At 41.2% G+C, this 23,489-nt stretch overlaps 3 protein-coding genes and 1 pseudogene across 5 annotated transcripts; 3 read left to right on the top strand and 1 right to left on the bottom strand.

The window, feature by feature from the left end:
* Positions 1 to 893: 893 nt before the first annotated feature.
* Positions 894 to 23,444, bottom strand: LOC111344343 (uncharacterized; annotated as a pseudogene). Its single transcript, XR_015993352.1, has 9 exons — positions 23,029 to 23,444; positions 22,770 to 22,850; positions 17,511 to 17,875; positions 17,136 to 17,251; positions 16,586 to 16,824; positions 15,664 to 15,888; positions 15,292 to 15,342; positions 14,020 to 14,095; positions 894 to 5,222 (listed from the first exon to the last, which is right to left on the bottom strand). The product of XR_015993352.1 is annotated as an uncharacterized LOC111344343 (transcript).
* Positions 5,279 to 13,478, top strand: LOC148720139 (uncharacterized). 2 transcript variants are annotated; one of them, XR_015993351.1, is made up of 2 exons: positions 5,279 to 7,703; positions 12,243 to 12,381. XR_015993351.1 is itself a non-coding variant. In XM_088739187.1 (2 exons), the coding sequence occupies exon 1, from the start codon at positions 5,733 to 5,735 to the stop codon at positions 6,936 to 6,938; it is 1,206 nt and encodes a 401-aa protein (XP_088595313.1). In that variant the 5' UTR covers positions 5,310 to 5,732; the 3' UTR covers positions 6,939 to 6,949; positions 13,209 to 13,478. The 2 variants fall into 2 exon arrangements, 1 of the variants encoding a protein (XP_088595313.1); XM_088739187.1 differs by lacking the exon at positions 12,243 to 12,381 and adding an exon at positions 13,209 to 13,478 and having other exon boundaries at positions 5,310 to 6,949.
* LOC148720140 (uncharacterized) lies at positions 8,820 to 11,970 on the top strand. The gene is made up of 2 exons (XM_088739188.1): positions 8,820 to 8,950; positions 10,636 to 11,970. Exon 2 carries the CDS (start codon positions 10,717 to 10,719, stop codon positions 11,830 to 11,832), a length of 1,116 nt encoding a protein of 371 aa, XP_088595314.1. The 5' UTR covers positions 8,820 to 8,950; positions 10,636 to 10,716; the 3' UTR covers positions 11,833 to 11,970.
* Positions 12,328 to 14,398, top strand: LOC148720138 (uncharacterized). Its single transcript, XM_088737572.1, has 3 exons — positions 12,328 to 12,942; positions 13,209 to 13,899; positions 13,998 to 14,398. Exons 1-3 carry the CDS (start codon positions 12,328 to 12,330, stop codon positions 14,396 to 14,398), a joined length of 1,707 nt encoding a protein of 568 aa, XP_088593698.1.
* Positions 23,445 to 23,489: the final 45 nt, after the last annotated feature.

Raw genomic sequence — 23,489 nt, 5'->3', positions numbered from 1 at the left:
ACCTTAATGAAAAGTCGAAGAAAGTCCATCAAAATTCACGCTAATCTTGAAATAGGCTAACCCGGCACCGAGGAATATATTCATTAGTCTGGTGTGATGACAATGGCCAATTTTCGATATAAAACTGTGGCCTTATATTTATCAAATAAAGAAGCCTAAGCCTTTTGATACACTGTGATACAACACGACGGGCATTTGAAAACACTAGGAAAATGCAGAAAACACGAGCGGCAGCCGAGTGTTTTCTAAATTCTGGGAAAACATCTCTAAAGGCAAGCCATATAACAAAAACTGCAACATTCTGCGAAATCATCCTATTTTGGGCTTCTTTGATCTCCATTTTTCCGTGATATCTTAAGACAACCCAGATTGATAAGGTTTCCCACATTCTGCGAATTCATGCCATCTAAAGAAAACCCACATCAAAAAGGATTTCAAAATTCTGTGAAATCATCCCATTTTTGGCTTCTTTAGTCTCTATCATGATTCAAACATCTCTAAGTCCATGATATGTAGCCTTAAGAAAACCGATATTGATAAGGTTTTCCACACTCCGTTTAAAGAATACCCAAATCAACATTCTGTGAAATCAACCCATTATTGGCTTCTTTAGTCTCCATTCATTCATCCCGAACTCCGCAATATCTCAAGACAATCCAAATTGAGAAGAATTTCCAGATTCTGCGAAATCACTCTATTTTGGCGTGTCTGGGTCTAAAATGCACAGTTTAGCAAAATGCTCTAGGCTCCGAGTAAGGTTAATTACAGCCAACCAGATAACTCCAGATGATAGCTAATTCCGGGTTAAACACGGACACTTGACTTGGGAGTTTGCACCGTAAACTACTGCTGCAAAAAAGGTGGCCTTCCCCGTAAAGTATGGTGTGAAAAAATCATCATCATCATTTCATCATTTTATTATCATTATTAAATAAAAACATACATTTTAAAGTCGAACAGGCACGCATATAGCTATGCTAGTCTAGGCGGGCTAGTCCGTCAATACTTACAGTCCATAAATAGCTTATTACTATTATTATTAATAAAATATAAAGAAAAGTGGGAAAAGTTGTGATTTAATAGATAAGATTTTCTTTGTTTGTTTGTTTGTTTGTTTCCCTCTCTTTGCTGCCCCCCTCTACTGCTACTGAAATTCTAATTTAGCTCAGAGATGATTCTGGGAACCTCAATGAAAGAGTCTTCATCTTCAAGTACTTTCTTTTTAATTCTGAGTTTGAATGATTTCTTTGGTAGCCCTATCGGAGAGCTAGGTTTCTCATTCCATAGTTTAGCACTAATCCTTGAAAAGGCGTTTTTTTCGGTATTTCAAGTCTTGAGACTTTTATGTGAAAATGATCTGGTTAGGTTAGGGTTAAAGTTAATTCCCTTCTTTTGTACATGACTTGTCAAATGTCTTAATAAACATAAACTGTGTATAGCATTAAACGACATGGTATGGTACTGCAATGGATTGAAGCCTTGTGGTCTGCTGGTTTCCCGATTGGGAGGGGGGGACTCCCATATGGAACAGACGGGGATGCTCGTCGAAAATGTCCAATTTAACCTCTTAAGGAGACCATCTGGGCGTGGCTCAAGCTTTTTGTGATGCCTAAATGGGACCAAAATTTGACTTCTGTATTTCTCCGCGGAACCCTAAGGGAGACCTTGGCGGCTTAAAATATTAGCTTTTAGCGATACCAAAATTTAAATTTTACACCTCTAAGCGAGATGACGAGCATCCCCATCTGTTTCATATGGAATTCCCCTCCCCGGGGGGCTGGGGCTGGTTTCCACTAATGTCACTTTTTGTCCGGCATTAATGTCGATTACTGCAAAGGGATCGTGTTGGAGAGCAATGAGCACAACATAGAGGCTATATTTGAGGCTACCACGCGTATCAGGATATCTGGGATGCAGTTGTTGGTGAAGTTATGGATTATGAAGTGAGTAAGACCTTAGATTTTAAAGATGTGTTTACAGTACTCTGCCTAGGATCAAAACGAATTATTTTAAATCTATTTCCACGGCACGAGCCGGATAACACAGGCGACACTCGTGCTATTGCCGTAAACGGGTTCAGCGCCAGAAAGGGAAGCAAACGGTCGTGGGTCATGTGCCACCAACACTTTCAAGTGTGTTTCACTTGTTTTCAAAGGCACTGGACCGGAAATTCCTGCCACTTACACCTTTCACCACACGAAGTCGTCAAAAAGAAAGAAGTTAATAATAGAACTAATGAGAATCAATGAGGATAAGGGAGATCTGTAGATGTGCCAATAGTGTCAGACAGTGTCGGCATTGATTTCATAACGAGCTGTTAACTGTGAAGTTGCTGCATTGTTGCAGAATTAGGGATTTTGATTGTTCTCGGTCGGTTTGCATGTGTCTTTTGTCACGTGTTGGCATTTGTTCGTTATACTTAGGTATTTCTCTAGGTGCAGGCTTCTGGATTGTGTTCGCTATAACGAGGATTTCGTTATATCGAGGTTCTGTCTCATACATTTTACTATAACTCTAGGTGGGCTGAGAAGTATCGTTTGTTCTACCGAGGACTTCGTTATACAGAGGTTCGTTAAATCGAGGTTCCACTGTAGTGTTGTTTGTGTCCGGTCTTGCAAATAAGATGAAAATCAATTGTTTATTATTCCGCGAAAACCATAATGGTTAAGGTTGTCAAGTAAGATGACATGATCTACTATAAAGAGACCACTCGAAAATAGACGTTTGTCTATATTGCTCTGAATGGTAAGACTATGTCAATAATTGCATGTTGGGTTGAATGCTCTTCGCGGAATCCCTATTGAGAGCGATAAAAAAGTAGTTCTTCATTTATGAAAACTTTCATCCTTTTCTACATCAATTTTTCAAACATTCTGTTAAAATTAGGCAGTAAAGATATTGGCCTGTAATTGTTTGGTTCAGTTTCATTATCTTCCTTAAATATGGGCGATTTTTGACATCTCAATTTTGGCTGGATATGTTGCAAGTGATATAGACAAACTAAAGATTTCTGCTACGACATGACGTAGAACGTCACTTGCACACTTTAATATCCGATTAGGGCAGGAGTAGAGGCCGTGTGACTTATTGTTGGGCATAGATAATATTTCCAGTCCAATTTCAGCCGGAGTGATAGGTTGAAAAAAATAAGGATGAGACAGGCGATTTACATTTCCCCAAGAAATCAGTTAAACATTTTGGAGTTGGAGCTAATTGATTAGCTAATTTTTGTCCCACCGTTGCGAAATGCTCATTAGGAATATTAGGCTAAAAAATAGCAATATGCAGACGTCTTCTCCCAACCGAATTCTAATAGAGAAATCAAAAACGGTTCTTTATCATCGACCAATCAACGGCTCTGCAAGGGTCTTTAGAAATTGTCTGTCAGTCCACGGTGTCAATTGACTGCTTACAGGGGAAAAAGCCAGCTTCCCTTTAGTGTGATCACGGCTAGACGACGAAAAGAAATGGTAGTTCACGGGGTAGATTTTTACAAAAACTAGGCTTCCTAGCATGTAGGGGCTCGGGTCACGGGCCCGTTTCTCGAAGGTCCCGAACAGTTTTCTCACCCGGAAAAGCCGTGGTAAAATCCTAAACCCTATGATTACAAAGCTGTTTTATTCACATATTGTTAATATGAACAGAGTTTGTCTTCATACAAGGAGTTTCAGGCGTATTCCTCTTTCGGAGAAAAATCCTTTTTAGACACAGATTACCTAAAAACGGTTTTGCGGAACCAAAAAGTATCCGGGGCCTCAGAGAGACGATCCGCAGGGTTCCAGAGAAAATAAAAACTGCAACATTTCGATGGTATATTACAAGGGATAACCACGAGAAACGTTGGTCGGAGACAATAGGGAGCTTAAGCAACCACGACGAAAGGGACGACGACGACGTCAAGTAATCGCGGAGGGTCTGGAACGAGGACGTTTTTAGCGGGAAAATGAAACTTAAGCAGTGAAGTTGCTCAAGGACGACGACGTCTGAAATTTTTGTTTATTCTCGCTTCGTCAGTTTAAGAAATGACATCTTTCAGAGACCTCCAAAACCTTCTCAGTCATGGATCAAATTTTCACCTATATCGGAAGTTCGAGAGTAGGTTATTCAATTCTTGAACAACAAAAGTCCAAGGAATTATTAAGCTTTAGCTTTATTCACAATAATTTATGCATGATAAAAGTTTAAAATATAAATTTTACGGAAGTTATTCGAGATTTAAATTCAGTTCTAGGTGTTGCTGGTATAAACAAACCTATTTTGCCCAAGGCTTGCCTGATTTTCAACGTGCTTTAGCCTGATATGTTCTACCTTTGATGCTCCTTCCTTTGGCGAGCAAACGACGCAAGTCTGTCAATTTTAATCAATGCTAGCTAGCGATCGGCACAGATCAGTCGTCGCGCTTCAAACAAGAATACTATTTTTTCCCGTGTGATTTTGTCGGAATAATTTTTATGGCTGTAAATCTAGATCTTTATCAAACATTCGAAAATAGATTCGCAAAACCTGAGAGGTATTCACGCTCATGTTGACACACCGATCTGAAGAATTCTTTGTTGTTTAAAGCGTCTCGACGGAAGGACAGCAACACGCAAAATTTTTTAGTAGCAATAAACCGACAATTCCATACACACAGCTTTTGACCGAACGCAGAGGTGTATTGCACTGCCATTTAAACCTTTTCATAAAATAAAAATGATAAACAGCACTTCTTTCATAAAATATACTCAAATAAATTTAAACCTAACGTGGTCGCTTTCACCGCTTGACTTGACATCTGTTGTGCGGAGGAAGGAAAATGAGTTAGTGGGTTTTCGAATTTTATTTGTTTAGAAAACTGAACAGGGAGGTTTAAATCAACCGATGAAGCGAATACAAACTCCAACCGGCCATAGACTGCAAAAAAAAAAAAAAAAAAACGACAATAAAACCGCACCTTTTGATGAGAAAAACTGCTTTGAAGTTCGGAAGTTCACGACGACGTGAAACTGGTCCATCTCAAGTCGTCGACGATAAGACGACGACGGAATTCTTGGTTCGCGCTTGCGCAGTGACGTTCTCGCTGCTTCTGAGTCGTCGTCCTCCGTTCGTCGTCGTGGTTGCTTAAGCTCCCAATATCAGGTTTTGAAACACGAGTCCAATAACGGTTGAAACCTGTTGTTAAGTGCGTCCAACACTTTCAAGTGGCTCTCACTGTTCTTGTTAACCCCAAAGGGCTTGTTCATCTTGTTATAAAAAAAAAATGAAAGAAACGTTTTTGAAGTGGAATAGACGATTTTAATAATGCTGGTCTTAAAGTGAACGTGAAATTTACAGTCTACTTTGAAATTGTAGTCTGCCGGGAGGCAGGTGCACTGAACAAAATATTGCAAATGTTGCTTGTTTTCCTCCTCGCTGCACCATGTCACCGTTACAGTTAATAATATTAAAGAAAATGGGAATCAATAAAAGTATTCCGAGACAAAACTAAAAAGGAAAGAGAATTCTATCAGTCATCACCGCAGAGATTCCACGAGATCACTACGCATGCGCATAACTAGTCATTCTGCTACGCTTACGCTCCGCCATTACATGTGCGACTGGTCAAGCGAATCGAAATCAAAGAATATCTTCACCATCCTACCTCCTTTACAGACAATCTATAAACCTCTACGTAAGGCGCTGCCTTACAAGGATAATTTGGTTGTTTTGCGAGGCAAAACTGTATTTAAAGCGTTTTATCGCTGTCTACCAATATGAATTCAGAGGGATCAACGCTGAGCGCGTTTGACATAATTGTAGAGGAAAATTGTCCCACGGCGCCGCCGGGGAAACAAGGGAGTGATGCTCCAACAGGCAAAACTCCCAATGCTGGTACAAGGAGAGAAAAACAACCAGCCTTAAAGGTCTCTAAGGTCAAAAAGGCTTCAAAGTCAGCAGAGACCATAACATCAAACACGATGATCAACGAGGAATCATCCAAAACGTCAAAAGGATTTGACGAACTCAGCCACAAAATTGACCAACTCACGGCAGTTGTAGGTAATTTCGCTCCCGTTATTGCCGAACTAAAGGCGGCTTATGATGCCGGCTTAAATGAGGACTCGCCTGACGATAGCGAGGACGATAATGGAGTCGTGGGGGAACCCCCGGCAAAAATGAGTAGGTCAAGCTCAGACAATGATAAACCCGTCGCGGACGGTTTAGTTGATGTACTTGTTCAGGAAGTCACTGAAGATGAACAAACTGGCAAAGCATTAAACGAGAAAATTGCACAAGTTCTTGATAATATCTTAGCTTCAGGACTGAGCGAGCACGTGTTGACGAAACGCAAAGAGGATATAAAACGGCCCGAAAATTGCAAACTGCTGCGGGTCACAAAGGTCAACACTGAAATATGGGATATTGCCCAGAAAACCACACGTAGTATGGATGCTAGAATCCAGAAATTGCAAGAAACCCTGATTAAGGGTCTAACTCCACTTGCCTACCTAACAGGGAAGGTAGGTGAGACAGTGGAAAACCAGGCTCCACTGCCAGCCCCAGAAGAGATATGGGAAAGCCTTACAAGGTCTGTGTTGCTGATTGCCGCTGCCAATCATGACCTCAAGATGTGTCGTCGAGATCTTTTCAAGGTTGATCTGGATACAAACTACAAAACTATATGCAGTAGCAAAGAACCTGTCGGTTCAGAATTGTTTGGCGACGATTTGACAGAGCGACTGAAAACTGTCAAAGAGAGCAAAAAGGCAGCTCAACAACTCACAAAACAAAAGTATGGAGAGTCTTCTTCTAAAAGCACAAGTAACTCCAGGAGGAATTTTTTATCGCATCGCAGGGGGCGTGCCAATCAAGGACGCTCCCACAAAAGGGGACAATACAGCTACCCCCACAACTACTATCAAAAAGAAGTCAAAAGCTATCAGTCGACAAAGGCGACCAAACCACAGAAACAAAAATAGATGTGTCAAATGTGAGTATGACAGGGATTGAGGGAAATGGTGTGCCTCATTCCTCTGAAAATTTGACTGCAGCAGGGGACCCAGCCACCAAAGTGGCAGGTCGAATCCAAAATTTTTTCCAAAAATGGAGAGAGCTCACTCAGGACTCCTCCATATTATCTGCTATCTCTGGATACAAAATAGAATTTTTAGTACAACCTGTGCAGTTTTCTGTACCGGGGCCAATCAGATTTTCAGCTGAGGAAAGCTCGAATATTGATTTACAACTTACTCAGTTCCTTGACAAGGGAATCATAAAAGAAAGTCATCATGAACATGGACAGGTTATCTCAAATATATTTTTAAGGCCAAAGAAAGATGGTACATACCGTATGATTTTAAACCTCAAAGAATTAAACAAGTTTGTGGTTTTTCACCATTTTAAGATGGATTCAATTCACACCTGCACCCAATTAATGAGACCAGGGTGCTACATGGCCTCAATAGACCTACGAGATGCATACTTCTCTATACCAGTCCATAGGGAACACCAAAAATATTTAAAATTCTATTGGAACAACACATTGTACCAATTTACCTGTTTGGCCCAGGGCCTTTCGTCTGCCCCACGCCTTTTTACAAAAATTATGAAACCAGTTTTTGCTGCACTCAGGAGAATGGGGCACATCTCGAGTGGATACCTTGATGACTCATTTCTAGCTGGATACACATTTGATGAATGCCAACGTAATGTAAATGACACCCTTACCCTGCTTGAAGATTTGGGTTCTGTTTCGTCATTGGTCATTGGTCGCTACGGAGTCACGTGAGAAGGCGCACGAGCCTGGGAAGATCAGTTGTGAACGATCCTTTTGGGAAGGTCGGACGGTGTTTGCACGACACTGAGAAAACTAGATGACTGCCGAAAATATGAGTGGAAGGGACCCCCTTTCACCGGTAGAAGAAGAAAATTTACTTTCTGAAGAAAACGAGACAGCGAATTCTTCGCATCGGGGTACAGACAACGTGCTTGCTGATGTATTGTCGGCCATGACCCAAATGAGTTCTACCATGTCGTCCATGGAAAACACAATGAAACGGTTAGCTGGCGCACCAGAAGACCATGCTACACCATCAAAAAAGAGGAGAACATCTCCTACAACTAATACCATGAGTGATAGTGGAGATTCAGACCTTGAGAAGTCAGATTCTGAGGAACTTAATTTCCCGCCCAATGGCGACCCGCCAAAACTGGGCAGCTCTGACGCATTGCTCAATGAAATTGCTCAAGACTTTGAGTCGGATGAGCAAACTGACCCAAAAGTCGCTCAGAAATTGGCGGATATTGTCAATAAGCGATGGGGTTCTAAGTTGGAGGAAGCCAAATTGAAAGAAAAATTGGCGAAATACAATCGACCCGATAATTGCGAGAAATTAACTGTGCCAAAGGTCAACCCCGAGATCTGGAATAAGCTGAAGCACGTGACCAGGAGCGCAGATTTACGCCTTGCCAACATGCAGAAAGTACTTGTCAAAGTCGGTAGTGCAATCGCTAAATCGACTGACACACTGTTGGCTATCCGTGCAGATCCTGAGAAGACTTCAGCGTCGGCTCTCACTGAGAAATTGGGGAAATTAATCACGCATAATGCTGACGCTCTGGCATTGTTAGGCCATGTAAACATTGACCTATCATACCGTCGACGCGACGCCATCAAACCAAACTTAAATAACGAATATTCCTCGTTGTGTGGCTCTCAAGTACCCATCACGAGTTTATTGTTTGGAGATGAGCTGCAATCTCAGCTTAACAATATCAAAGCAACTAACAAAATTGGTCATGCGACTACTGCAAAGCCATATTATCGCAACCATAGCGATGGCTGGAAGGGCAAATCTTCTCACTCAAATGGAAAGCCTTTTTTAGGGAAGAGGGGCCGGTCTTACCGGCCACACAACCACAATTCCTACAAACCACAGGCAACCGAGAAGAAATCCAGCCAGTGAAATGCTCTGATATCCCAACAAACAAGGTAAATATGTTACAGTTCCTTGAGCACAAGGCGCACTGCTTTAAAGCAGGGGGGCTGGGAGAATATTTTTATCAGTGGCAGGCCTTAACCTCAGACCCTGAGATATTGCAAATGATACTAGGCCAGCCAATCGAGTTTTCCAGAACTCCATATCAAAGAGTAGTCCCCAAAGAGAAGAAAATCCTTGATTTAGACAAACAACATGTCATTGATACTGAAATAGCTGAACTCCTTGCTAAGGGTGTTATTACCCCAAGTAGCCATGAAAAAGGGGAATATATCTCTCCTATTTTCACTAGGGCCAAAAAAGATGGTTCTTTCAGAGTAATTTTAAATCTCAAGCGTTTAAACATTCATGTACAATACCACCATTTTAAAATGGACTCACTTAATACTGTTTTACAAATGGTAAAACCTGGGTGCTTTATGGCATCCATAGATTTAAAGGATGCATATTATTCTGTGCCTATTGCCACTGCAGACCAAAAATACCTGAAGTTTCAGTGGCGTGGAAAACTGTATAAATATGTTTGCTTTCCAAATGGATTGGCATTTTGCCCCAGGAAGTTTACTAAATTATTAAAACCAGTATATTCACATTTGAGACAGCTGGGACACCTTTCAGCAAGTTATCTCGATGACTCGTATCTCCAGGGTGATGACTATGATGACTGTGAAAGAAATGTTTGGGATACTGTCAGATTATTTGATTCTCTTGGGTTTACTGTACACCCTGAAAAATCGTCCTTTGTTCCACAACATCGAATCACCTTCATGGGGTTTATCATTGACTCAATCACAATGAAAGTTTATCCAACCTCTGAGAAGACCGAAAAGATAATTCATACCTGTCAAGGGCTGCTGGAGTGTCTGCACCCTACAGTAAGAGAGGTGGCATCAACCCTTGGGTTCCTCATATCAAATTTTCCAGCAGCAAGGCTAGGGCCTTTACATTTTAGGTCACTGGACATGGACAAAACTGAGGCCTTGGGCCTAAACAAGGGCAACTTTGATGCATTTATGCAACTGTCTGAGTTGTCTCGCAGTGATTTGCAGTGGTGGATAAACTCAGCAAGGTCATTATACAACCCTATAAGCCCTCCTCAGCCAGAGGCCACTTTATACACAGATGCAAGTAAAGAGGGCTGGGGAGGAGTACTCAATAATGCAAAGATTGGGGGACCTTGGACTCCAGAAGAGGCTTCTAATCACATAAATTATCTTGAAATGCTTGCAGTGCTATTTTCTCTAAAGGCATTTCATAAAGAGTTATCAGGAAAGCATGTACTTGTGCGAATTGATAATATGACTGCTGTGTCAGATTTAGGTAAAATGGGCACAAGCCATTCCAGAAAGCGAAATGATCTAACCCGTACGCTCTGGGAGTGGTGCCTTGACAATAACATGTGGTTAACCACAAGTCATATCCCAGGGAAAGAGAATACACTAGCTGATGCAGAGTCCAGGAAATCTAGGAAAGAAACTGAATGGACTCTAGACAGAAAAATTTTTCACGCAGCCATTAAGAAACTTCATGTTGAGCCTCAGATTGACCTATTTGCATCTAGGCTTAATTACCAGCTAAGACCATTTGTTGCCTACCAACCAGACCCTGAAGCAATGGCTATTAATGCCTTTTCAATTTCTTGGAAACCTTATGTTTTTTATGCCTTTCCTCCTTTTAGTATCATCCCAAAAGTGTTACAGAAAATTCAAGCGGAGGAGACCACAGGACTGTTAGTTGTGCCGTGCTGGCCAACTCAGCCATGGTGGCCATTGGTTATGAGACTATTGGTTCAGGAACCCCTTGTGCTTCCCAAGAAGAAACACACCTTATTTCTACCTCAACAGCCAGACTTGGTGCATCCACTATATCAGAAGCTCACACTTCTGATATGCCACTTGTCAGGAAATCACTTGAAGGCAGAGGGCTTTCGGAATCAGCTACCTCACTCATCCTACAGTCTTGGAGAAAGGGCACCAAACAACAATATAAACCATTCATCACTAAATGGGAACAATACTGTTGTCAAAGGAAGATTAATCCCTTTTCAGCAACTATAGAACATGGGATTAATTTCTTAGCAGAACTTTACCACACAGGGATTGGATACAGTGCCCTCAACACTGCACGGTGTGCTTTGTCTACTGTTTGTTTTACATCAGAGCATTACACTTTTGGACAGCATCCCCTAGTCTGTCGTTTCCTCAAAGGAATTTTTGAGTGCAGACCCTCTCTCCCAAGGTACCAAGAAACTTGGGATGTCACGGTGGTATTAGACTATCTAGCTAAACTTGGGCCACCTGTGAAACTTAGTTTTAAGAACTTGACTTTGAAAGTGGTTATGTTGATGGCGTTGCTTTCGGGACAGCGTCGCCAGACTCTGCACACATTATCAATTGATTATATGCAAATAAGTTCTGAAAAGGCTGTGTTTTCCATTAACTCATTGTTAAAAACTTCCAGACCAGGTAAACATCTAGCTTGTATTGAGTTTCAGGCCTATGTACCAGATGTAAGTCTTTGTATTGTAAGGCATCTTCAGCAATATCTGAAGCACACAGATACTCTTCGAGGTAATGTAAAGCAGCTTCTTATTAGTTACTCTAAGCCTCATAAAGCTGTTTCCCCTGATACAATAAGCAGATGGATTAAGGCTACACTGGTTGATGCTGGAATTGACACTTCGAAGTACAGTGCACACAGCACTCGATTAGCATCCACATCTGCAGCAAAAGCAAACAGCATATCTATCGCCACAATTATGAAAAGTGCGGGGTGGTCCCAGGAGTCCACATTTACTAAGTTTTACAACAAACCAGTGGAACCTCAAGAGAATTTCGGAACTGAGCTCCTTAAAGCTGTATGTGGGGACACCTAAGATTGTGTCCTATATTTGTATGTTTTGATGGCTAAGAGAGAATGTTATTAAAGCAGGTTCATATTGCTATAAATCATTATGTTTGAGTTCGCACTCACACTGCTTTAAAATCTCACGTGACTCCGTAGCGACCAATGACCAATGACGAAACAGAATACCTAAATTAAACGAGGCTTACCTGTAAGGTGAAGTTTGATTGGGATTCTGTGAGTCATTGGTCGGGAGCGAAGGAGTCATGTGCCCACCCATGTGTTATTAACCCGCCCATGACTGGGTGTAAGTGCTCACATCTGTTAAAGACTGATCTTCCCAGGCTCGTGCGCCTTCTCACATGACTCCTTCGCTCCCGACCAATGACTCACAGAATCCCAATCAAACTTCACCTTACAGGTAAGCCTCGTTTAATTTAGGTATTTTTTGCCACATAAAGAAAAATCTGTGACATCACCCACCCAAACAATTCACCACCTGGGTTTCATACTTAACTCCAGGGACATGACTATATCCATTTCAGATGAGAAATATCAAAAACTCAAAGGGGTAGCTCATGGGATATTGGAACAAGCCATGCCCACCATAAGGGAGGTTGCACAGCTTATTGGCATGATGGTCTCCTCCTTGCCAGGAGTTGATTATGGTGAATTGTACTTCCGCCAGATAGCAATAGAAAAGGCTGCTGCCTTGAAGTCTACTCATGGTGATTTTGACTCGCCCATGCAATTCTCCGGGAGAGCAAAATCTGTTATTTTGTGGTGGATATCTAATGCCTTCATATCAAAAAGAAAAATTGATAGGGGGAAAATCTCACAAACCCTATATACCGATGCATCTACCCAAGGTTGGGGTGCAAGCCTGGATGGCAATACTACTGGGGGAAGGTGGTCAGCCTCAGAATCCCACTATCACATAAACTACCTTGAACTCAAGGCAGTCTACCTTGGACTTCAAGCTCTATGTAAAAATCTAAACCAGTCTCATATCAAAGTGTTGACCGACAACACGACTGCTGTGGCTTATATCCGTAACATGGGAGGCTCCCATTCCCTGCCATGCAATCAAATGGCAAGGGAAATATGGGAGTGGTGTATCCCACGGGGAGTCTGGATTACAGTGAGTCACATCCCGGGGAAGGATAACATTGTAGCCGACAGGGCGTCCAGGAGTTTTGATGACTCAACTGAATGGAAACTAGATTCAAATATTTTCAGAGAGGTCACAAGAATTCTGGGACAGCCAAACATTGACATGTTTGCCTCAAGACTGAATTGTCAGATTACCCCCTACGTTTCATGGTTCTCTGACCCAAATGCACTTGCTGTTGATGCATTTACAATTGAGTGGAGTAATTATTTTGTATATGCTTTTCCTCCTTTTAGTGTCTTGCCACACACACTGCAGAAGATCGAGAGGGAAAAGTCACTTGCAATCTTAATTGCCCCAAATTGGCCATCCCAACCCTGGTACCCCAAGCTCCTGCGTCTGTTGATCAAGAGACCCATTCTACTGCCTCCACAGAAGACCAATGTCCACTTGCCCTTCAAGAGGGACAAACCTCATCCTCTTGGGGTGAAGCTCAAACTGATGGCCTGTCTTTTGTCAGGAGATCCCTTGCAAACAAAGGCTTTTCAGTAGCAGTACAAGCAACGATCTGTAACTCCTGGAGATCAAATACACAGAAACAATACAACACATACTTGGCAAAATGGGAACTGTTTACGGGTAAACGGGGTGTGGATCCCCTTTCTCCACCTGTAGGCATAGTCTTAGACTTTTTACAGGAACTTTATGACAGCGGCCTAGGATACAGCTGCATCAATACTGCAAGGAGTGCATTGTCTACTTTCCTAATTCTGGAAAACAATGTTACTATTGGAGCACACCCTCTTGTTCAGCGTTTCATTAGAGGGGTCTTCCAGGCTCGACCTGCACTGCCCAGGTATACGTCCATGTGGGACACTTCAATTGTTCTTCGATATCTTCAAACACTTCATCCACTAACGGATCTTAGTTTGAAAAACCTTACATACAAATTGATCATGATGTGTGCACTCGTAACAGGTCAACGATGTCAGACAATCCATCTAATGAGCCTTAAGAATATGCATATGGATGAGGACAAATCTTATTTATTTATATTGACCAACTCGTAAAACAATCTGCACCAGGTAGGGAACAGCCTGTACTCACCATACCCAGATTCACCTCAGATGAGAAATTGTGTGTGGCCTCAACGCTCGAGGAATACCTGAGTAGGACACAAGACCTACGGGATGGGGAAAATCAGTTGTTTATCAGTGTTATACGGCCATATAAGAAAGTGTCAAAAGAGACCATATCCAGATGGATTAAAGAAGTTATGGCACTCTCAGGCGTAGACACTACAATGTTTACACCACATAGCACACGAGCAGCTTCTACCAGCAAAGTGTTCAACAAGGTCCCCTTACAAAAAATAATGAAATCTGCTAGCTGGAGGAGTGACTGTGTGTTCAACAAGTTTTATAACAAACCAATAGCAAGGTCAAGCGAAAATAGTTTTGGACATGCTCTTCTGTCTGCAGTGTGAACACTTGTATATTTTTTACTGTCAGAACCCATTATGTTGTTATCCTCTAATCCATATAGCGATTAGACTCACTCATTTTCAACTGGAGAGCTATCTTGTGAAATGTTAACATTTGTTCTGTTATGCAGTTACTTTGTCACAAGTCAGAGTTGGAACTCTAGTTATTTTTATGGGGGATGCATGTTTATCTCACCACTACCCCCACATTATGCAATCAGTTTTGGATGTTATGTTGGTGTTATACTCAGCTTAAATTCAGTGCTTGATTAAAGCAAACTTGATATTCTCCAGGGATGTCTCCCTTGTAGAATTGTGGATAATCAGAGTGACCACATGACTTTAAAGTCTCGTGGAATCTCTGCGGTGATGACTGATAGAATTATAAAATTAAACGAGACTTACCTGGAAGTTGAAGTTTGATTGGGATTCTATCAGTCATCACAGAGCAGAGATTACACGCCCACCCTTCATGGTACCTGAATCCTCCCTGCACAGTGGAGTGCACCTTTGTCATTGTTGCATATAGACCCTCATGTGGCCACTCATAGTACCCTTTTAAAAATGACTAGTTATGCGCATGCGTAGTGATCTCGTGTAATCTCTGCTCTGTGATGACTGATAGAATCCCAATCAAACTTCAACTTCCAGGTAAGTCTCGTTTAATTTTATAATTATGGTCGATAAATACAACATATACTTCATTTTTAATATTCAAGACTGAGCGATCAACTCACGTAATAGATCGTCTTCAAAACAAAATTAGGGGAAAAACCTTTCCTCAGTATTTGATACAAAATGCCAATAATTGTTGCCGCAACCCTCTGTACATTGTTTATTATTAACAATTATTCAAACACGCTGAAATAAATAAAAATTCAATACAAGTTTCATACAGTGTACTTGCATTGCCAATGGAGATATAATCAAGTCGGACTTCTTGTGGCCTAAAAATAAATAAACGACAGATTATGGTAAGTATCATCATTTAAATCGAGCAATTTCTGGCAGGCAACTACAAATTGCTCTAAACGACTTTGACAACCAAGTAATATTTCGGCACCACGGTCACCATGACGACGACTGTCTAACAGGGCAATAGATTGACCAGCTAGTGGTAAGAAGAGAACGGTCTTTTTGTTGGCTATAAGTAAAGCAGCAATTCCGTGGGAGCCATCAAACAGTGCTGATAACTGGTGCACTAGAGTTGTAGGAGCATGGTCATCACAAACTCGTATAACCAAGGGCGAATGCACGGACACACTCACACATTGTTCTGCGACAGTTGCTGTCTCTGAGGCTGAAAGAAAACGCTGAGGTAGGCTGTGTCGACAGCGGTCTTAAAGACGGTTTCCCACCCTGATTGGGTGCTGAAAGATGGAACATGCAGGGCAAATCATCCAGTTGTGACCTTGCAGATGACCCAATTCAAACTGGCAGAATTTCCACTCTTTAAAAGATCTACTAAATGTGCTGTGATTGATGGTTGGTGCCTGAAAAAAACATAACTATTAATTTAGGTAGGTCAGCAATAGCAAATAGAAAAAGTACAGCAGACAGCACAAAGGTAAGATTTCTACTACATTATGTAAACAAAAATCTCCTAAAAAAAAAAAAAAAAAAAAAGCAAAGGTATAGAACCTGAAAATTAATTTAAATGTTCTAGTCCCAAACTCAAAATGTGAAAAATCTATAGACAGTCTGCTCTTAGTTCAGCAAGACAATAATTATCTCCTTTACTAATCAAATTCACTTACATCTGCACCAAATGATTGATATTTAAAAGAGAAATAAAATATGTTGTCCACTCTTTTAAATTAAAGAGTTACTGATGGTCTGGTATGCACACCTAAAGTTACAATAGGGAGCTTTCAGCATATGACATGTAAAGGTGCCTCTGGCTCACTCCCCCCTCCCCACCCTACTCTTGAAATGAATGAAGTGAGCAAGGCCATACTGCAAACACCAGGTGGGAAATAAAATATAAATTATGTCAGAGCCCAGAGCAAGTCATGTAACCCCATACAGTTGTTACATTGTCTCTAAAATATTACAATTCAAAGATATGTGTTAAGCAAGACTGTATCATCTGGAATACAATTTTGACCATTCAATAGACTATTGTACAAAAATGCAGAAACATAAGTGGAAAATTAAATAAAATTAATTCAACTAAAAAAAAAAGCATACCCTTCTTTTCATAACTGATACATCCTCAAGTGCATGAATAAAGGAGCTTTCTGATGTCCCAGGCATTCTTTTTTGGATAGAATCCCATAACCTGAATAATTGTTGGTCAAACACATAACTGGTGTCAGTGGGACTCCCAGGCCAAAACCTTGCTTGTACAACATCAGTCAGAGACCAGGATAGAATGATACTGTTGCAATTGGAACACTGGATTATGACTTTGTTCAAATCGTATCGTCCTGAAAAAGAAATATTTCACTTCATGAACAATGATTCCCATTGTGCAGTAACATTAAAGTGCAGTAAAATGGCTTCAACTAGGAATTCCCATAACTGTAGGTAATAAATTAAGGTGAAACTTATTATAATTTTAATAAAATGAACCTCTTAAATATGATGCATTACAATCTAATTGATTACCATGAAAACACATATCAAAAAGTAATTTGAGATAAAGAGCAAGCCATATTACTTTTATTAATTCACTTAATAATTACATACAGGAAATAAGTAAAATTCCAGGACAGTTTAAGCAAACAGACACTATTACCTTAAGTTTTTCATTAACTATTATAAAGAAACCAGAAGATGGAACTTGTTGTATGAATCCAGCCTCTTTACAACTTGAACAATGATCTGGTATATTAGGGACTGGAAAGGACTTATCTGAAGAAAAGAGAGAAGCAAAGCTACATTAAAAATGTTGTTTTGCATTGTGATATAACATACTCATCATCATCATAAATTTCTCTAAGAAACCACCTATGACTTTAATGCTAATTAATATGTGTTGGATGTGTCTCCATCCACCTTTACTTGCTTATGCTAAGTTCGATTTGAATATGGTGGTTTAAAAAAATGTATAATTAAGCATATGAAGTGAAAATAATAATTCAATAAAAAAATGGACATATTGTGAGATTACCTATTATTTCATGATAACCTTTTCCATCAACTCCAACAGTTGGGGGAATAGCATGAAAGTGCCCATTTACATATCTCTGTCATGAAAAGGCAAATACTTGTGAACCTTCTCATCACATTAATGGCACATAAACTGTTTTGGGCACTCAACACATCGTACACAGACTTTGCCTTCCAAACAAATGCTGCAAATGTCTGGAGAGGGGAGGATCTCGCAGCTAAGGACTGCCTCTATTAGCTGCTTCCTGATTTTGTCCCAACTAGAGGTCAAATTAGACATCTGTGTTTCCCAATTTTTGGAAGATGTAATTTAAAATGTGGAAAGGACCTCTTCACATTTTGCAAGTGCAGCTTCGAGGTCATCTTCTATGAAACAAAAAATAATATTTAGTCACAATGTGCATCAATAGATACTGGTACATTCACCACAATAAATGAAGAAAACTCTTGGACATGCGATTTCTTATTTGTTTGCTGTTTTGTAAGTGCCAGGCGCTACCCCGTGTGCGAGGACTGGAACTAGATGAAAGTGTTGTGAGCACATGGAATTAATTTGTCGGGAGTGTGTTATTTAAAACCGGGATTGAAAGAATTTTCCACGCCTAGGAATCTCCATAGTGGTCCTTTGAGCGCCGGATACAATAGAATTACGTTGGCTTTTGGATTATACCTATGTAGAATCGAAGCATGGCGGAGAAATCGGCAAAATCGCAGATGGAAGTGTCAGATATGGATGAGCGAAGCGAAATCGTGACACATGAAAGGAACCTGCCGCGGTATTTGAGCAATTACACCGAAGTCCCCGGTCAAAACAAACTCCAGAAAATCAAGAACAGAAGAAAGTCGATGCGAGGGAATTCGACACAGAAGATGGATATCATAAGGGAGTACCTCAAGGAACAAAAAGACTGTAAGTTAATTGAGCTTGCATGTACTCAACTAAATTGAGCATGGGATCAATTGATCGAGAATCATGGAGAATTTCAAGCCTTGTGTGGTAATGATGAGGAACTGCAGGAAGCAGATACATGGTTATTGGAGTCCCAAGCACTTGTAGAGGAACTGATTTGTAAAACTGTTAAGTATCGTGAAGTCAAAACTCACACTAGTGAAAAGGTCTCAAAAGCTCACATCAAGCCAGAAACAGCTAAAAATCGGACCGAACAAAACTGAAAACTGTTCAATCATCAGCCTGGGTCACAAAAGCAAGAAAAGTAGCAGCAAAACGACCTCTTCTGTGTCCTGAGAACATGCAAGAGCAGTGGCTAGGGAAGCTGATTTAGCTAAACTGAAAGTGAAGCAACTTAAAGAGAAAGCTCAACTGGAAGCTAAGATTGCAGCACAGAAAGCCCAGTTTGAAGCAGAACTAGTAACTCAGGAAGCTGAACATGAGGCAGGTAGGAAGGAAATTGAGGCATTACTGTTAAAAGAAGAGTTTGATGAATATAGTTTATCTGATCGCATGAAAGATTTTGAGGATAACTCAGTGGGAGGGGATAATGTAAAGATTGAGACAACGCCCCAGGTCAAGCAAGATGTACCCACGAGTGATATTAAGGACTCCAAAGAGAAAGTTAAGAAATGGTTGAAAACAGTGAGCCCTGAGGAAGGGGAGATGGATGAAGAGAAAGAGAATGACATTTCTAAGCATTTACTTGGCAAAGAAAGAAATGTGGGTTTCTCACAGTCTGTCTTTTCAAAGTCAGCAATGTTGACTTCACTCCCTAAACTTAACTTACCAGCATTTGATGGAGATCCTTGTGTGTGGCCAAACTGGTATGGCATGTTTAAAGCTTTAGTGCATGATCAACCGCTTTCCAAAACACAGAAAATGATCTATCTCAAAGGATCAGTTAAAGGAACTGCTGAAAAAGCCATACCTGGGATGTTTTTTGATGGTACAATAAATTATATGAAAAGGCCATTGCAGAGTTAACTCAACGATTTGGAAACCCGCCCTTATTTCAAATTCTCTGATCAATAAGTTTCTGGAGATACCAGCAGTTCAGGATGAAAACATGTCAAGTTTGAGATTGTTTGTTGATGACTTGCACACCATTGTGAGAACACTGAAGACTTATGGTCATGAAGCAGATTTAGGAGCAGCAGCTAATTTGCAGCAGATTGTTACAAAGTTGCCTCCGAAAATGGCTGTTAGGTGGAGCAGGTGAAAGTTAGAGCTGCAGCTAAAGGAAGTTGACCTTAATAATATTGATGAGTGGCTGAAGACAGAGGTTCAAGTCCAAGAGATGGCTTTTGGTTTTGCCAGTACTAAGGAGAGTTCTGCACAAGAGAAACCCAAGGCAAATTCAAACAAACCCAAGAGGTTCAAGAAAAGAGGGATGTGTGGAATGACACTCATGCAAATTCAGGAGCGAAAGCGGAATGTTTTGTGTGCAAGGGAGAACATGTACTGACATCATGTCAGACTTGGAAGAAGTTAGCTGTAAATGAACGATGGGAATTAGCAAAAAAGTTGGGTCTGTGCTTTCGTTGCCTCAAAAGAGGACATTGAATTGAACGTTGCTCGCTGAAAGGAACGTGTCCAGTGGAAGGATGTTTGCGAAGACACCACCCACAACTTCATGCAGTCATAACGCTGGCACAGTTAAATCCAATGGCTGAGGCATTCCATCCCCCGCAAGCAGCTGCAGGAGAAATGTCAGTAACCGGTGTGCAAACTAATCATACAACCTGTGGAGTGACTGAAGAAAGTGTGCCATGCCCCGGAAGAGTAGCCCTGCAGATGATACCCGTAATTCTGGAAGGGAAAAATGGAATAAAGATCAGAGCAAACGCCTTTCTTGATGGTGGTTCTGGATCGTCCTACCTAAAGGAGGAGATTGCTGGTATATTGGGTTTGGATGCTGAGCGTAAACCACTACGTGTGGCTGTTTTTTGAGCAAGGTCAATTGTCACAGATAGCAAAACTGTAACTGTGCACCTAGAAAGTATAGATAGGAGCGTTAAGAAGTGTGTATTTCTGTGGAAAACCCACAAAATTTGTGAAATGACAGCAGTTGACTGGTCACCCAATGCAAGGAAACTAGACCATCTTCGTGATTTGGAGATAGAGAAGCCAGTTGAACATCGAGAAGTCGATGTACTGATTGGAAGTGAATATTATGAGGAACTTCTTCTACCACTTGAACATCGCAGAGGAAAGCGAGGGGAGCCTGTAGGGATAAAGACACCACTTGGATGGACAATTGTTGGACATGTCTCAGAAATAGCAAACGATGGTATTGACGTATGAAGGAGCTGACCCGCGAGATGAGCCAGTGTTGACACCTAACCACTTCCTAGTTGGGCAGCTAGGAGGACAACTAGCACCTCAAGTTGCCGATGACATCGCGTTTAATCCCAGGAACCGTTGGAGACTGATTCAGAACCTGGTGAGATTGTTCTGGAAGTGCTGGAGAGAAGAGTATCTCTCAACACTTAGCACCCGAAAGAAATGGAGAGAGGCAAAAGGAGACCTGAAGGTTGGGGATGTAGTGCTTGTCGTTGATCAGAATGCTCCACGCGGTCAGTGGCATCTGGGTCGAGTGAAAGAGGTGTTCCCAGGTCAGGATGGACAGGTGCCTGTCGTCCAAGTGAGCACAAGGGGCCAGAAGTTTATACGCCTGATAACTAGGCTGTGCCCATTGAATGTCGCTGGCCAGTCAGAGTACAAGCCCGAGAGAAGAGCTGAGGACCCGGAGCCGCTCTTCGGGGGGGAGGATGGACATGCGATTTCTTATTTGTTTGCTGTTTTGTAAGCGCCAGGCGCCACCCTGTGTGGGGGACTGGAACTAGATGAAAATGTTGTGAGCACATGGAATTAATTTGTCGGGAGTGTGTTTTTTAAAACCAGGATTGAAAGTATTTTCTACGCCTAGGAATCTCCAACTCTTCTATTCATACATATGATGCACGATCTTCGCAGTAGATAGCGCTATTTAAGCAATAGCAAAAATCAGACCTGAAAAAAATCAGGCCTGTACGGGACTCGAACCACTGACCTCTGCGATACTAGTGCAGCGCTCTACCAATTGAGCTAACAAGCCAACTGGGAGCAGGCCGTTAAGTTGATTCGTAATAAACCCATGAAAGTGATAAATGAGATACAATGAAATATATGAAGTTCATATATTTTGTACTGCAGTATTAGATACATATGATGCACGATCCTTGCAGTAGATAGCGCTATTTAAGCAATAGCGAAAATCAGACCTGTACGGGACTCGAACCACTGACCTCTGCGATACTAGTGCAGCGCTCTACCAATTGAGCTAACAAGCCAACTGGGAGCAGGCCGTTCTTCTATTCATTACCATAATTTATTTACATAATTTAGCACCCCTTCTTTTCAATGCCAGTTAGTCTGTAATTTCACCAACTTTCTTTTTAACAAAGATTGAGACCTGGCAACATGGAAAAGAAAGAAGAAAGAAGAAAGTCTTAAGCACTCTAGACAACAAACGTGTCTAGTTACAATGATAAGGTTGAGATCGGACATCAGCATTATTAGGCGCCTCTGGTAGCCGCTTCAGTCCATGTAACGATCTCACCTTCCCTCCTATCCCACCCAGGGGAGGACATCCACCACACAGTAATCTCGTGCGTGGGAAATTAACGTCTCCTACCCCTAGCCCTGCAGGAGACAGGGCCTACGGTTTATTCTTCCTTATCCGAGAAGACTAGAATATCTATCCATTTCTTGATATTATAGAAAGGTAGCAAATTCTCCTCACTTATTTTAAGACCATGAGTATTGGTCCGGCCAGGGCTCGAACCCTCGACCTCCTGCACAACACAATCCGGCACTCTAACCAATTGAGCTAGCTGGGAGGCAGAAAAGGAAATGTACAACCCTACAAAAAATAAACTCTCTTTCTTTACACTCCCCATTTACTTCATTAAATCAAGTTGTCCCAAGAATGCCTTATTAAATAAGCTTAAGGTGATTCCTCACATTTGTGCATCCCTTTGTGCGCATAGTTAAAAGCATCATTAGTGCATGCTCGTGCATGTACACGTTGAAAATATAGCGGACTTGCCTTGAGATCTATAGGTGGATAACGAGCATAGTGACCCCCAATATTTTTCCAGTCATTATTAGAAATTTATCATTACCTTTGCATGAGAAACGATTGATCTCATTAAAGTGATTGATGTACATTAAAGTGATTGATCCACATTAAAGTGGGATGTTGTGAAAAACAGTTGTATGGCAGGTGTTTGGATAAAAGGACATTCTGTCCCAAACAAAACTTACGCTTGACAATTGATGGTGGTGACATCTCATGACATGTAGGTTGTACATCATCATCTCCCAAATCTAAACTGGGATCGCCATCTATAAGGTTTGAGTCAAATAAAACGTCCATGAGCTTTGTTAAGGCAACATGGCCAGCAGCTTGTTTGGAATATTGGATTAATCATTCCAGTAAATTTAAGACGTTTTGACAATTAACTGTATTCGTTAATTTTAGGGGGATATCGTGTTGCAACAGATAAAAATATTGTAAATTCACCTTCTTCTGTTGCACTGCAGAGCGACGTATTCGTCACCTTTTTTTCGCGAGGCCGATACTTGTGCTTGTATATCCTCAAACCAGTGGTGGAGTCCCTATAAAATTCCAAATCACTCCGACCTTTTTTCCTCTTCCGTGATATTTCTTTTTCTCCAAACAAACTTGTTGCTTCTTGTGGCAGAGCATCGAGATCATCTTTGTTCTTGGACGCCTTCTTCGCCGCCAGTTTTCACTTTGTGACTTGCGCTACCTTAGTATCTCCAGTCTACCGTTGGACTCACGGTCATCTCGATGTTGAATGATTACACTTCATTTTGTCACTTTTGAGAAGTTATGATAATCCTTCATTCAGGGACGAGATCGTTAATTTTAGGGGGATATCGTGTTTAGCAAGGATATATACTCTTATCGTGTCAGCGGTCGTCTAACTTCAGTAATGGTACGAGCATCTGCCTGCAGTC

The sequence above is a fragment of the Stylophora pistillata genome, chromosome 11, assembly GCF_964205215.1.
Source record: "Stylophora pistillata chromosome 11, jaStyPist1.2, whole genome shotgun sequence".
In the NCBI taxonomy this organism is placed as follows: Eukaryota; Metazoa; Cnidaria; class Anthozoa; order Scleractinia; family Pocilloporidae; genus Stylophora; species Stylophora pistillata.
The sequence above is the reverse complement of the archived record's forward strand: the minus strand, read 5'-3'. Positions and strand labels throughout refer to the sequence as shown.